This window comes from Mastigoproctus giganteus, chromosome 6 (genome assembly GCF_048544385.1).
Source record: "Mastigoproctus giganteus isolate SK-2022 chromosome 6, ASM4854438v1, whole genome shotgun sequence".
Taxonomy (NCBI): Eukaryota; Metazoa; Arthropoda; class Arachnida; order Uropygi; family Thelyphonidae; genus Mastigoproctus; species Mastigoproctus giganteus.
Window position 1 is genome coordinate 214214254 of NC_143580.1, and position 16853 is coordinate 214231106.

Below are 16853 nucleotides of genomic sequence, written 5' to 3' on the forward strand. Positions count from 1 at the left end.
CTAGCCACAGAAATCTCAGGAAATTAGGTGGCAGGGCCTGCCAGAGTAAACTATAATACTGGTGTACCTGGTCTGCCTCCATGGGGCTGAGTGTGGGCAACATTGGGCCCCAGCAGGATTCTAGCAGCTAAATAGCCAGAGGAACAATGATTCACAACACAATACTTCCAAATCCATACACTTTTAAATCTCTGGCCTTAACAGTGATCTGTTACACCCACAACGAAAACCACGTGGAGATGGGGGAAACCCCTGATGCGTTTGACACGAATACACTTTACACTTATTGCCCTGGCCTCCAAATTCCTCAGACATCAATCCCATCAAGCATCTGTGGTTTGTGTTTGAACAGCAACTCCAATCTGTGGCGTGACCTTACAGGAGTTAAAAGGATCTGCTGGTTACATGTTGGTACCAGATACCACAAGACACATTTAGAAATCTTGAAGTGTCCATGCCTCGCCAGGTACAAGCTGTTTTGGCTGCACGTGGAGGACCAACATCTTATTAGGTAGGTGGTCATAATGTTTTGGCTCATCGGTGTATAACATATGCATATGTTATGTGCATGTATGTATCTATATATAAGTTGTATTAATATTGAATTAAATGAAGTATGCATAAATGGATGTAAAAATTGCATTCTGCAGAATAACCATTAACTTTTACATCCATTTATTCATACTTAATTTAATTTAATATTAATATAACTTATATATACTCTTGCATTCTTTAATGCTGCTTTGCACTTTTAGGTGCATCTGTCATACCTAATTTATTAATCTTGCATTCACTGAAACCATTTCATCAACTGTATACCTCTTTTCTATGTAACCCTTTAAAGAGTTACATTGAATACCCATTTATATATATATATATATATATATGCGGTCGAACCACTGTTTCACGGACTCCCCCTGGAACTGGTATATGGACCCGCTGCTTGGAAAACGCTGCCCTACGTGATTAATGACCTTATGTGCCCTATCCCTTATTAATGCTGTTTAAGAAAATCAGAAATGGGAGCAGTCCAAGCATTCTGCAGAATAACCATTAGTTACAACCCCTTTGCTTCCTTTGATGTTGCCATTCCTAAAGACCTTACCTGTGAACCCCCTACCAACAATCTATGTGGAACTGAGGCAAATGCTTTGTAGAAGTCCAAAGAACATATTTGAAATGTCAAAATTATTTTCTGCATCCAACTCATGAGTTACTCTCATAATAGGTTATCAAGTTACTTAACCCTCCATTACTTGGGCTCTAAATGTGGCATCTGTGAGGTACCATACTTTGTTTAATTATAAAAAAAAAAAAGGTTTTTAATTGTGAATTCAAACAAAAATAAATTAGAAATGTTTTTACCATATTTTTTAGAATTTTCAAATTCACTCATCCCCCGAATTGAAGCTCAGATGCTATGTGAACAGCTGTGTTTTTGTCAGAAGTTTGCATTTAGCCAACATAACCAAAGCTGTACGATGAGATTAACAGGATCGGATCTTGCTGCTGTCTTACAGACAGTATGTGGGAATAGGAGTTGCCCATAAGAAAGATAATTTTGTTCACCTGACACTATTAAATGCCAAACAATAAAATAATGTATTGTAATTCATAGTATATTGAACTTAAAACAGAAAATACTCTGTAATCAGAGAATATTGGTGGGCAAAGGTACGCAGGAAGATTTGATTTTATTTCCAAATTAAAAAAAAAAAAAAAACATTATAAACAGTGGCATCTCTCAGACATCACATCAGCAGCAGATTAAACAAGTTTCCATTGAGAAAAACATTTTTATCTAGACATCTCTGTACTGTATTTATAATCATTTACTCTGCATTTCTCCACCACTGAAATTATACCAATTGTCTGTAGTTACCCATTTCATTCTTGAAACTGCCTTTGTGGATTAGTGACTTCATGAACTTTATGAATTGGCATTTCCCCTCTAACAATATTTTCTGATGTATACCTGTTGATTTGGATGACAATTTTTTCCTTTATTTTAATTATCCATCCAAGTCAGATTAAGCGTGGTGGAGGGAGTAAGTTGCTCATAGCATATACTAGGTAGGGATGGCAAATACAACTTTAGAAGGTTCAAATAATGCCATGTTTCAAGGGTTGAAGTCTTTGGTAAGTCCATGTTTCAAGTCTTTGGTAAGCATGCAGCTTACATTATTTCTCTTTATTTCAGACTATTAAAAGCGTAGCTGAACATTTGAACTAGGAGAAGTCAAGCCTGATGGTCCAAAAATAAACTCACGAAACTATAACACAATATCACAAGTCATTTATAGTGTTTCTGTAGATGACACAAAAATTTCACACTGACATAATTGAAATACCATGAACTTCAAGTTTTACCATTGTATAATGATTTTAGTTTGTGCCTGCCAGTTTTTGGTACAACAGTGAAGTCACTCTTGTTATTGTTTATTTTTATTCTGGATCTATTTGCTACGTATGAGGGGTGATCATTTAATTCGCAGACTGGTGCAAGATTTTATGTTTACCGCACGAACTTTCCATAACTGCCGCTGGAAGCACTCTCCCTGATCACTACTGAGCAGACCTTGTGTGTGCTTGTCAGACTAGTTTCATGAAGAGAGTTTTTTTAGCTGCGTATCACTGTGTTCGTTTTGAAGTATCATGTTGGACATATTTTGACAGATTGAACAGGGATATGCGATTCATTATTGTGTCAGGTGGGGCTTAAATGCATCGGAAACAGTTAAAGAGATGAATGAAATGTATGTTAATGAGTTTCTTTGTAGGACAGCCATATTCCAGTGTGACCAAACTTTCCAGTGTGAAGTGGTTCCTCCATCAAGACAATGCCAGGCTCCATACAGCTAATATTTTGCAGGCAATGATCACTGCCATAGGTGCCAAGATTCTGCCCATCCCCACTTATTCACCAGACTTAGCCCCATGTGATTTATTCCTGTTTCCAGATCTGAAGAAAGCTCTGAAAAGCAAGAATTTCGCATCCAGCACAACAATGTTTGCAGAGCCACAATGGAAGCACTTCGCAGTCTTTCGAAAAATGGCTTGCAAGAAGCATTTAATGTGTGGGTACAACAGTGGCAAAAGTGTGTAAAGTTCAAGGGTGTGTAAATTTCGAGAAGGAGAAATCCACAGAAGATTCAGATAATGGCAATTAAGATAAGATCATGCACCAGTTTGCAAATTAAATGATCACCCCTTGTATTTACAGATCCAACAGTATGTTTGGACATGTTTTGTAGTAAAGTACTGTTTCTTTACAACTGTCTATCGTTTGCACCCTTGTGGGGAAAAACTGAGTTTGAATCCTGTCTTAATGGGCAAAACTAGTATACACATTTCTCACACTCTGACTGAGTAGTCAATCTCAGACAAGAGTTGCACTGTATTTTTCTCCTGGAAATTCTTAACCTGTGAAACAAACTAACCAACCATTATTGTCAAGTTAAAGTTTGAGGGTGTAAATAAGGCCATGATGCCTTGTGTTGGCAGTAATTGTGAAACCGCTGGAGCCAATTGTGCCAGAGCTGTTTAGCTAATTTCACCAGAACAAGATTCACAAAAAATACTAATTTGAGTTATCCCACTATCTTCCATCTTGAAAGCCACCCATTTAATGCTTTAACCCATAACTGTTTTCCTGTTCCTGACATTCAGGGTTTAGTGTCAAACAACATTAACTACAAAATCATTTTGTAGTTGATGTTTTTGTGATTAACCAAAAAAAAAGTCATTTGACATTTTCTTGGTTTACCGGAAATGTACTTGCAGTCTAAGCTAACTTGTAAAGTACTAGAGAGATACAGTTCTATAACGTGATATGCATTGTTAGCATTAGCATTAGTAGAGGCATATGATGCAAGAAAGCAAGCTTATTCAGCATCAGCCAAAAAAAAAAAAAAAAAAAAAACCCAATCCCATTTCACCCATCTGTTCGTTCGAAATACCTGTCCAGTTGAGCTTTAAATTTGTTTAGGCTATCAACTTCTACAACAAGTGATGGAAGTCGGTTCCACCAACCAACCACCCGCTGGCCAAAGGCAAATTTCCGCACATCTATCCGACATCCGTCCTTCCTCAATTTGAATTTATGCCCTCTGAGGTGATTATTCTGAGCAAGATGAAGAATCCCATTGGCATTGAGTATGCTCAAACCATTCAAAGCTATTTGTATAAAGTAAAACTAAAGTTATTGCAAAAAGAAAATGTAATTTTGTAGTTAATGTTGTTTGACACTAAACCCTCGACACATGCATGTTCTTAATGGGGTAAAAAGTTACCCCATTTTTAACCTTAAAAATTGGCAAGAAATAATCCAAATTTGTTCACTTTTTTGATGCTGCCTTTATTATCAATCTATTATGAAACCAACTGTGAAAAATCCATTGTTTATATTAACAACACATATTTTTAATTATTTATCACTTTGTGACACAAAGCCAAAGAGCATAATGACTGGATGTGCTACCATAAAACATTAAGAGCACATTCTTCAATAATTGGACACAAGAAAACATGTGTCCAATTATTGAAAACAAGAAAATCAAAGAAAATGCTTTTCTTGAAAGGTATTGAGAGTTGCTGTGTGGGTTGAGCAGACAAAGAGCACATCACTTAAGGTCATGGGGTCTTTAAGTCCCCACACACCTGGATACAGGTTAATATGAGGGAGTATCAAAATGTTCATACCCTTATCTAGAAATAATAGCCCTAGAAAGGCGAAACTTCACAGGAACTTTAATCCTTTTCTCTGTACCCTCCATGTATAGTAACACATTTCTCCCATCTATGGATCAGTTGTTTATTGTTCTTGTTTATACTCCTGCACAACCACCAGGTCAGTGGAGTTCACAATAAATCAATATCAATCAATACAAACGTTAATTGTATTTAGTAGTCACAGGCCTGAACCCCAGTACACTCAAAGAGCGTGTGCTACTGCATTCATGCTCCTGACCACTCAGAATGCCTTGGTCACAAAAGGAAGTCTGCATTTTTTGCCTGAAACTTGTCATTTGTCACCAGATCACAAAAAGTTCTCAACATCCACATTACACAAATCCAACAGTTGGCAAGAACATTGCATTCGACATTGCTTCTGCAAAGGCATCAGCAGCCTTAGAACCCATCTTGTGGAGACCTTAGACATGTGCAGATGGTCATGTGAAATGCTGTGGGCAGACCCATAATTAATTCCCACTGCATTTGTGATGAAATGAATTGTCACACGTCTTTCACTCAGCACCAACTGCTCAATCTTTGCAAACATCTCACTGTCTGTAGATGTTGATGGCATTCCTTCTCTTGGCTCGTCAAAGATACTTGTATGACCGCACTGGAACTCCCGTTTCCACTTTTTTACAGTGTCATAGGATAGACAATTCTGCCCATACACAGCTTTCATTTTTTCGTCAATTTCCTGAGCTTTCTTGCCGTTCAAATGCAGGAAATTGATCATTGCTTGATACGCCTTTGTCAACCATAGCATCCTTCCTCAGATTCCGAGCTCCACTTCTGGTGTATGATCATCTATGGGAATGAAATTTCACATGTTAGTTATTGAAAATGTAGACAATTTATATTAAAAACGGCATCTTCCTACCGATGTTTTATCTAGGTCAGGGTACGAACTTTTAGATACCCCCCTCGTACATAACATAATATACCATTAATGTGAGTAGTGATTTTATGTCAAAAGGCTGCACTGGGGATTTTCTGAGACTTCACAGGCCAGGTAAGAAAGGGTTGATTTAGTGTTACTGTTTTCCTCTGTAAAAGCCAATGAAAATGCATGGTGTCTTTCTCAAAAAAAAAAAAAAAAAAAAACACTCCAACATTTAAGCTTAAGATAATATTTTTAATATGAATTTAATTAATATTAATAAAAGAAAAAAGAACTTTTGCTATTTAAAATTCTACAAATGATATTGAAGCACTTGTAGATAGTCATATGTATACAGTATATCAAAACATTAGGATGCATGCTTTTATATGAACAGCCTTGAAGCTGACTGATGTCATGCAAAGCAATAGTTCCATATCTCTAGGATGTCTAATTTGAATAGTGATAGCTTTAAAAAAATTTCTGTGGGCCAGGTAAAATCTTGTCAAAGGCCAGACCCAACTTGCAGGCTATACTTCAAGCACATTTGGTTTAAATGGTTCTTTTGCAAACAACACTTTAACATTCAACCATGTTAGTTTTATCACTGAGTCAGGCCTTTTTCTTGTCAAGGCATACTTTTTCTTCAATGTGATTAATAAATAATTGTGATTTGCCTTTTATCCACATACTGTTCCTTCTAGAATTACATTCCTGAAGGGAATGTGATTCCAGAAGGAACCGTATCCAGTATCAATCCAATATTATTCCAATATCACATTTCTGAAATTATATATCCAGCTTTACTTTAAACATATCTTATTTTATGCAAATTTTAAATTTAGCAAAATTTGGATTGCACTGAGGAATATTCTGTCATTGTGGCTAAGTTTGTTACCAGGAGAGGCCATGGTGTCATTAGTCCTGTGACATGTTTAAGAGTATATGATACTACAATCCAAACAGTGCCAATGTGGTATCATTTTTTTGGGTCAGAGGATTGTCACAGGACAGAGGTGATATATAGCGATTCATGTATTTCCAAAACAGCCACAGTGAAAGAGTTTTACTGGATTCAACAGTCAGCTTTTGATCTGCACTGAGCAAGCATGCCCCCCTTACAGAGTTCCTACTTGTGATACCCAAGATGAGCCAACCAAGAATTTTTGAGCCTAAGTTTGGAACCCCTTTCCCCCAATGAAAGTTTGGTTATTAGGGTTTTTTTTTTTTAATCGTAACATTTTTTATATCAAACTGGTCCTAGAAACTTCCCCCATTCCCTCCCTGTGTTAAAAAAAAAAAAGTTTGGGATGTCACTGTGTATGCTGATGAAAACAGCTGTAGATAGCTTGCTGCACTTTATCTTCTTGGAATTGGTAACTCTTTAGTAACTTTCAGAAGTCTGAAGATATGGAAATTGTGTGGGGGACAGATCTGGAATAGTATTAGTAATGGCCGCATGGTGCAAGAAAGCCTATGGCTTATGCTGCACCAGCCAAAAAAAAAAAAAAAAAAACTAATAATTAATAAAAGAAAAAGGAAATTAAACCTATCATCCTATGTGCTCCCCTGACCCGAAGGTACTATTCAGATGACCTTTGAATTTCCCCAAACTGTCAGCCTCTACCACCCATGTAGGCAACGTATTCCAGTAATTTATAACTCACTGGCTAAAATAAAACTTCCTGCAGTCCAATCTAAACATTTCCCCCCATAACTTGAATTTATGTCCCCTAGTTCTAGCATCATTTATAATCATGAAATTTTCGTCCTCATTCATTTTACTGATGCCTCTCACAGCCTTAAACACCTCAATCAAATCTCCTCTAAGGTGTCTAGTTTCCAAACTCTGCAACCCACATATTCGAAGTCTTTCGTCATAAGGACGCCCTTTTGCCGATCTCACCAGGCGAGTTACCCATCTTTGCACCCTTTCAAGAAGCTCGATGTCTTTCTTTAGGTGTGGTCTCCGTACTTGAACACAGTATTCCAAATGTGGTCTAACAAAAGCCTTATATAATGGGATTATCAAGTCCCTATCTCTACTTGCAAAAGATCATCGATAGGACACCATGGGCCTTCTTTGCAACCTGTTTACAATGCTCAGAGAATTTCATGTCTGACCGTATCGTAACACCCAAGTCCCTTTCCTCCAGTACTGGGTTTAGTTGAACTCCACCAAGTGAATAAGTTATTTTGGGATTACTGTTTCCCAGGTGTAATACCTTACACTTTGTTGGATTAAAGCATAGCTGCCATTTTTCTGACCATTCCTGAAGTCTATCTAGGTCTCTCTCTGAAGAAGCTCAGCTTGACAGTGATCATTAACTACTCTACTGATTTTAACATCATCTGCAAATTTAGACATCACGCCCTCTATCCCTTCATCGATGTTGTTTATGAAAATTAAAAACAACAGTGGTCCTAATATTGATCCTTGGGGAACCCCACTTCTTACATCAAACGAATCTGAGGAATAGCCATTTATCACAACCCTCTGCCTCCTGCCCTGAAGCCATCCTGCTATCTATTTAAGGATTTTCCCAGTGATTCCAACCTGTTCCAGCTTATAAAGCAACCACTCATGTGGGACTGAGTCAAAAGCTTTGCTGAAATCTAAATAAACAATGTCGAAATTATTCCCTAAATCCAGCTTGTGACCCTCTCAAAATAGCGAACCAGATTTGTTAAACATGATTTTCCCTTTACAAAACCATGCTGAGTATCCTTGAGAATTTCAGTTCTATCCAAATGATCCTGAATTCCACCCTCGATCATTGCCTCCATGATTTTCCCTGCCACTGAAGTCAGACTGAGAGGTCAATAATTTCCCACTTCACTCTTAGAGCCACCCTTATGTATGGGAGATCCATTGGCACTTTTCCAATCCAACGGAATCTCCCCAGAGTCTTGTGATGCTCGCATAATTAGCCTGAATGGGTCAATGCACTCACTTGCCACTTCCCTTAAGATTATAGGGTATATTCCATCAACTCCAGGAGTCTTACTGGCCTGTAGGCTCGAAAGTTTTTTATTAAATAATCTTGCGAAATTTCAATATCATTAATTACATATTTTTCAACTTTCTCCCACAATTTCCCATTGCCACAAAAGGTTTTTCTTTTGTAAATATCGATGCAAAATAACTGTTTAGTTCATTTGCAATGGCAGCTGGTGTATTTAATACTGTCCCCTTTCCCTTACGTAAAGGTCTGATCTGGTTTGTCCTGTTCTTCTTAGCATTTATATATGTGAAGAATTCCTTCTCCCCCCCCCCTCTTTGCTAGCGATTTCTCATAAACTGCCTTTGCCTATCGAACCTTTTCTGTGGCTCTATTACAGATAATTTTGTAGCTGTTATAGGCTTCAGTACTTTTTATTGCTCTGTAACTTTTCCATGCCACCTTTTTCTGCTCAAGTAATGTGGCAATATAAACACTTCCATTGTATTCCACGTAAAAACCTAAATCTAGTCAGGATTATGTTATGTAGAATGTATGTGGTCTTGAAAAAAGCACAGAAGGGCTATCAATTCCAGTCAGACACAAAAGTTCAGCAAGATATCTGCAACTAGTTTTATTATTATTATTAGCCATATGGTGCAAGGAAGCCTGAGGCTTATGCTGCACCAGCCAAAAAAAAAAAAAAAAAATTCCCAAGTTACCCTGAGAGAGAGAGAGAGAGAGTCAAAAGTAGAAGGGAATCACTAAGAAAGAGAAGAATGATGATATCCAGCTCAGGACCCTGAGTGTGCCAAGCCCATACTAACCAGATGTGAGCCCCTGGTTTTTATCATCCAAAACAATACTCCTACCTTTTAAATATTACTCATTCATTTCTTTGTTCTCAAGCTCTGTTAGCAGTCTTATTATCTCTGATGATAGCATAGTGGTTTCACTAATTGTTACTCATTTGGAAAAGTCCGGTTCAAATCATGTCAGACTTCAGGAATTCTTAAAGCACTCTTCAATCAGTGTTAGCTGTAGTTAGCTGATCTCAGTGGAATGAGAAGTATTTTCCCTGATTTATTCTGAGTTTTTCAGCCTGTGCAACATGCAGGTTAGTCTGTTAATATTCACTTATATAGACATAATACACAGTTCAAGTGATCTTAGATGCACTAATGTACCTATATAAATAATATTAACAACAGTGGTTATATTAAAGCCCAGTTTTATTTCTTTTTGAAAGATAATCAGAAATTCTAAAAATAGTTATCACTTGATTAAGACATACTGTTGAAAAAATAGTGCAGTGTTTGTTTCTGATATGATGGGTTTTTTGCTGCCATCACTTGGGTCTGGAATGAGTCACAGAGAATAAGATGAGGATACCTAATCAAAAGCTTAATGCTATTAATTTTCAATTCTTTCATATAACATCCATCATGTTAAAACTGATTAACATGATGGATGTCATTTCTTGTATGCTTCAAATTTATAATTTACATATTAAATAATGACGACAGTGACTGTTCACTAAATGATATATCTTTTTTTTTATTATTATTATTTTCTATAGGCAGTTCTTTATTCCTACTTCAGGAGTTCATGTTCTTGGCGAGTCAGAATAGGTAATTTTTTTAAATATTCATTTCAAGATTTTATAACACAAATTAAAACTGATTAACATGATGGACATTATTAAAATTTAAGGGCACTAATAATATTTAGAACACTAACAGTATTTTACAATTAGTGGTTTCTAAATCTCAGAATTATCTAGTAAATATTCAGAGAATCTTAACAAGTGTAATTTCACCATTTCTGACCTGGAGGGGACCTGCATAGTTCCCCCCCCCCTTTTTTTTTTTACATTAACATATGAGAATAACTCATCCCAGTTCATAGTCCATTTTTGCCAGTGATTTCTTATACCGAGGTTTTGTTTTTTGTATTCCCATCTTTAGTATTGTTACATATCTGCTTATAGTCCTCATGTGTAGCAGCATCATGCAATAATCTGTTTCCCTCCTGTGCCTCATTTGTCAATTACATTTGATAATAATATTAATTAACCCGACAGTGGTGGCACAGCACCTGACACGTGCCTTTCAAAAATTATGTTCCCACCTTACCCTTTACTTAATGATGGAAAATCTGAAATTATTTTTGCTTCCTCAGCACAGTGAAACCTTTACTGCAATAGTTCCTGAAATTTTTTCTTGCAATTTCCACAAAGTAATTAAATGCCAGCATGTCAGGTGCTGTGCCACCATTGCACAAATGGAAAAGTATTACACTTTTTCCATTAGCATTAAAAGTACAGTGGGAACTGACTTTGTTATGAAGTTTCGAAGTCCATGTTTGTTTAACATTCAAGATTAATTGCGGCGCCTCCGTAGCCAGGTGGGAAGGAGCAGCAGTGCGTAGCACATGCTTCTTGATCAGACCGGGGTTCGAGCCCATCACCACCAAATACGGAGGATGCGGAAAGGTCAGGGAATGACCACCGCATATCCCGGAGCAATATGGCCTTAGTTGCTAATGCTCCTAAAAAAAACCAAAAAAAAAAAAAAAAAAAAAAAAAGATTAATTGCTTTTCCACACTCACAAGTTAAATAAACATCTACAGTCACACAAGAGTTCTTTGTGAAAGATTTTGTTGTTTTCGTGCAGTAAAGATGCAGAAATGCAACAGAATATTCACTGAAGATGGATGCCACTCTACAGGAAGCAAGGGTATCAACTGTCACACATTGTGAAGCACACTAAAACTGAAATAAAATTTTGACAAAATATAAAAATTTAAGTGTAAGATATATATATTTTTAAATTTTTTAGGAGTATTTTTTACATATAATAAGCAGAAATATACATATGTATGTGTGTGCACATTTAAGATTTTGTATGCTTAATGGTTTCTTCAACTGGATAATTGATCAAAATAATAGATTCGTGTCTGTATTTTTTTTTTTTTTTTTGACTGATACGATTTTTTAAATTTTCTGAAGAATTAATTTTTTTTGAAATAACAAGTGATTAAAAAATAAAAAGATCCATGCATTTCAGAAACATCCAAAAGTTTTTTGTAGAAATTCAAAAAAAAAGAAAAAAAAAAAGGCATCTCAGGTGCTTCGCCACAGTTTATGCCACCACTGCCAGGTTAAGAACGTCAAGAAATGACAATACATACTTAATGTCCATCAAGAAAAAAAATATGCGAATACAGGTTTTTTATTCTGCTGGGGTGCAGCAGAATGCCATTCCAGAAATTGTAAACTTAGAAAAATAATAATTTACACATTTAAAATAGAAAAATATATATATTGTTTTGTTATATAAAAACAATTACTAATTCATAAATGACACAGACAGTCACAATATTGGCTATACTTTTTCAATATGAAAATATTCTTAAATATGCATATTTGGCACCATTATTTTAAAAAATCCCCTAGGGAGAGCGCCCCCCCCCAAGTGGAAATATTCCATACATACTGATCTCCACCACCAGCGTGTGTGTGTGAATTAAGATGCTCTTATACCATGTGGACTGAAAAAAAACTTGTTTTTATTGATACTTATATCATTTACAAGCACACTATCAACATTAAATTATTACTGAGTGATGTTTCAAGGTTCTTTATGAATTCCATCATCAGACCTAAATATTTTAATATATAAAATATTTTATTATGAATCAACAGGGCTTACCTTTATTTTTTGATATAGGAAGCTTCTTTTCCAACTCTCCTTGTCCAACTCGCTAATAATTCATGGGGAAGGCGATATCAATTTTGCAAAACATTGTCATAAAGTTAGATTTTGGGGTTATTCTCTACATTCCTTAGAGAATAACCCCCAACCCCTACCCCCGCCCCTTACCCAATTATTAGACCCCTAAATTTAACTCAAAATTCCAGCCACAGGACCAAAAAGAAAAATCGATCCTTAATTATTAGCCTGTTTAGACCCCCAAAATCTAACTTTATGACAATGTTTTGCAAAATTGATATTGCCTTCCCCATGAATTATTAGCGAGTTGGACAAGGAGAGTTGGAAAAGAAGCTTCCTATATCAAAAAATAAAGGTAAGCCCTGTTGATTCATAATATAATAGAATATAGGAATTATCGAGCACGTAATAGCTCTCTAGTATCAAATCTATAAAATATTTTATTAGCAGTTTGTAATTTGCCATTTATCAAATTTAGCTTTTGTTTCTTAACTTACAGCCCCCACTTAGGTCTGATGATAGAATTCAGAATCGTAAAATTTCACTGGCTAACAGTTTAGTTTTAATATTGTGCATGTAAGTGATGTACATGTAATTATCAATAGAAACCTATTTTGTTGTTTGTGGTATAAGTGTCTTAATAAATGCTATCATTGGAAGTTTTAAGGCACAGTGGCAACTAAAGGCCATTATGTGCCACTGTGCCTTAAAACTTCCATAATTTTTATCTTAATGTCAAGAAGGTTAATATTTCAGTGCATTTTAAAATTATATGCATAAGTATATTCAAAGGAAAATAAAGTAACTAAACCATGATAATTTCTGAAATGAATGTGTTAATATGAATGGATTATTGAATGGAAATGAATAGATTATAATAGTTTGAAATGAAAAATAAAATTATTCTTTTTCATAAAATGTGTGTTTATATAATCTGTGCCACTAGCTGTGTATAGAAATAGTGAAAAATATTTGCAGGGACATGTTTGTTGTTTGTTTGATTTATTCGTGCAATGACAATTAAGGCCATAATGCATCTATTACAGTCTTATTGATACAAGTTTGTATAGGGATACTGTTATTTCTCTGTGATGGTTAACTTTGACAGGATAATATTGAAATAGTTCAAGTAAATAGTATTGGTGCTTGCCCTTCGCTGTCCACCCTTGGGTTTTAGAACTGTTTTTCATTCATTCTGACAAAGTTTTCCATTGCATTCTATTAACTGTGATCCATACTACCTGCTCTAGTGATCTGCACCATGCACAGCCAGTGATACAAATTAGTACAGCATTAAAACAATTAAAAAATTTGTAGGTAAAACATTCATTTTGCATGCAAATACTGTATAGTAAACACGAAATCTTTCACACCGAAATTGATTAATTTCTTTAAATGTTCTATGGATCACACATACAATGTTCAACCTAATATCGAGGGTTCAGTGTCAAACAACATAAACTACAAAATCATTTTGTAGTAAACGTTTTTGTAATTAACCAAGAAAAAGGTCATTTGACATTTTCTTGGTTTACTGGAAGTGTGCTTATAGCCTAAGCTAATTTGTAAAGTACTAAACAGATGTAGTTCTATGACATAATAAGCATTGTTATTTGTATAAAGTAAAACTAAAGTTGTCTCAATACAAAAATGCAATTTTGTAATTAATGTTGTTTGATACTAAACCCTTGAATTATGTACTTGTTAAATCTGCCATATCTTAAAATGATATGAGGCAGACACCATTTTTAATATGATCACCTAAAAAGATAACCACTGGAAATTAAAACAGTTATTGTTTTAAAAATCAAATGTCAAATTTATTTTTAAAGAGATAGACAACACTACAAGGTATAGAAATTTTTTTTCAGCATTGGCTTTGAAGAAGATTGACTATGAATATAGACCTGTGAACTTAATTAAAGAAGGGGGAGAACAGGTATGCAGTAAAAATATAGTCAGATATTATATATTATATTGTAAATTTTAATAGTAATAGTAGTAGTGGCATGTGATGCAAGAAAGCAAGTGTATGAGCTTATGCAGCATCAGCCAAAAAAAAAAAAAAATTCACACAACCATTCCCTCTAAATGTTTGTCCAGTTCCTCCTTAAATTTATTTAACCTACCAACTTCCATAACGACAATTAACCACCTGCTGGCTAAAGGCAAATTTCCATACATCTATTCTACATCTGTCTTTCCTTAATTTGAATTTATCCCCCCTTAGGTTCGTAATCTGAACAAGTGGGAGCATCCCATCATAATGCAGCTCAACCCATTCAAGGCCTTATACACCTCAATCGGATCATCGTGCAGGTGCCTAGTCTCCAGCCAATGCAATTTGCAGAACTTAAGTCTCTCTTGGTAAGAGAATCCCTTCATTCCCCCCACCAGTCTTGTTGCCCCTTCTCTATACATGCTCAAGAAAATCTACATCCTTCCTAAAATGAGGCCTCCAGACCTGTATGCAGTACTCAAGGCGTGGCCTGATCATTGCCTTATACAGAGGGACAATCACCTCCTTTTCCCTGCTAGCAAAATTTCTATATATCATTGACAAAACCCTATGACCTGCTCTGGCACCTGTCTGCATTGCTCAAAATGCAGACAGGTGCCAGGGCAGGTCTCAAAATGGCACCTGTCTGACTGCACAATTACTTCCATGTCTATTTCATTTTCTACCACCTTAAGTGTAGTACCACACAGTTGGTGCATTTCTCTGGGGTTACTTCTACCCATATGCAGTACTTTGCATTTGTCAAGGTTAAACTGCAGTTGCCACTTCTCAGCCCATCTGCCCAAATTTTCTAGATCCTGTTGCAGTAGCACACTGCCATTATGTCATTAACAACCCTGCCAACTTTGTATCACTGCAAACTTCGACACTAAGCCTGATATACCTTCATCAATATCATTGATAAATACTGTATACAAAACAACAGTGGACCCAACACCGAACCCTGTGGGACTCCACTAATAACATTAGTTCACGAAGAGCAGCGCCCATTGATTACCACCCTCTGTCTTCTCCCACTCAACCATCCTTTTATCCATTGTAGCAACTTACCCTTAATACCATTCTGCTCCAATTTGTACAATAGTCTTCCATGCGCAACAGTGTCAAGAGCTTTCCTGAAATCCAAATATATGATATCAATATTATTTTTTGCATCCAGTTCCTTTGTAACCACATCATAATATCCTATCAAATTTGTCAGACAAGACTTTCCCTTAACAAACCCATGCTGTGTCTGAATTATTGCTGCAGCCTTGTCTAGATGATCCTGCAATGCATCTTTAACAGTGACTCCATTATTTTACCCGCAACAGAAGTTAAATAATAATAATCATTATTAACTGCTTTAAGATCCTTTTCCCAGCCATTTGAAATGAATCCTTCAAAGTCCTCTTCTCTTTCTTGCTAAGAGCCATTTCCTCTATAATATCATCCCCCCCTCCCTTATTATTACATGAAATATGTAATAATAGGGGCTTGCATGACTGGTCAAATGTGGGACATGACAGGTCATGCCAATTACCATGCAGATTCTGAACATGAGTGGAGAATTTCAAAAAAAGTTTGAGTCAGTGAGCAACCTTGAATATACATGCATGTATCCAGTTACTGTGATTGAATCAAAGATTACATTAGACACATTCAATAGATAGCCATGATTAATCATCATAACACTGATGTGATATCAGTGTTGGTTTTGTTGAGAATATCATCCCATCTGAAGTTCTGGCTGCTAAAGCCCTTTCATTCAAATCAAACGAAAATATACTACCCTCCAAAAAAAAGTATATGGACACACAGTCTCCTGGGTAGGCTTTCCACCAATGAATGATAAACTGCAGCAGGTATGTACCATATGGTTCTTCATTCTCCCCTTCAAAACAGCAACCAGTTGAACTACTGATGTACATTTTGATCTGACCCTTATCCATTATTCCAGTTCATTCCATAAGTGTTCCACAGGATTCAAATCATCCAGTGCACTGGCCATCCAAACTTTTGTACATTTGTGTCTGTTGTTATTGTTATTTGGTTTTTAGGATCATTAGCAACTAAGGCTAAGGATACACATAAATAGAAAGGGTGCAAGAATATTTGCTGATGCTATCGAGGCAGTGTTGAGTGGGTCAGAAAACTGCTAGCTTGGGGGGAGACAAAGACCAATAGATTGACAGTAGCCACTGGCAGAGGTGAAAGAGATTCTTGCACTGCTTCTATTAGAATGAGCAGAAGCCTGAAAAACAAGATGCATGATATTTCAGAGACTGCTGGGAGCCATTGCGGTACAAGTAAACACATGGGTTGTGTTAGGGTAGCTAAGAACAGGAACAGGTGCATGTATACTTGCATGTACACCAATGCTAGGAATTTTGGTAAATAAATTTGATGAATTTGAGGTATTGCTCAAAGCATCAAAGGTGGATATTGTTGGGATATCAGAGACATGGTGTCACACAGATATAAGGAATGCAGAACTGGAATTTGGGGAGTACAATATGTACAGACAGGATAGGAAGGGAGGAGGGGTTATGCTATTAGTTAA

The 16853-nt window shown here is 36.2% G+C and overlaps 1 protein-coding gene across 2 annotated transcripts in view; it reads left to right on the top strand.

Annotated features, from left to right (window-relative positions):
* Positions 1-16853, top strand: part of LOC150084936 (maleylacetoacetate isomerase-like) — a 57457-nt gene that overhangs the window by 5524 nt on the left and 35080 nt on the right. For both annotated transcript variants that reach the window (XM_090376722.1, XM_090376721.1), the window contains exons 2-3: positions 10136-10187; positions 14163-14230. In XM_090376722.1, coding sequence (XP_090232848.1) covers positions 10136-10187; positions 14163-14230 — 120 coding nt within the window. The remainder of the gene's footprint in view (positions 1-10135; positions 10188-14162; positions 14231-16853) is intronic.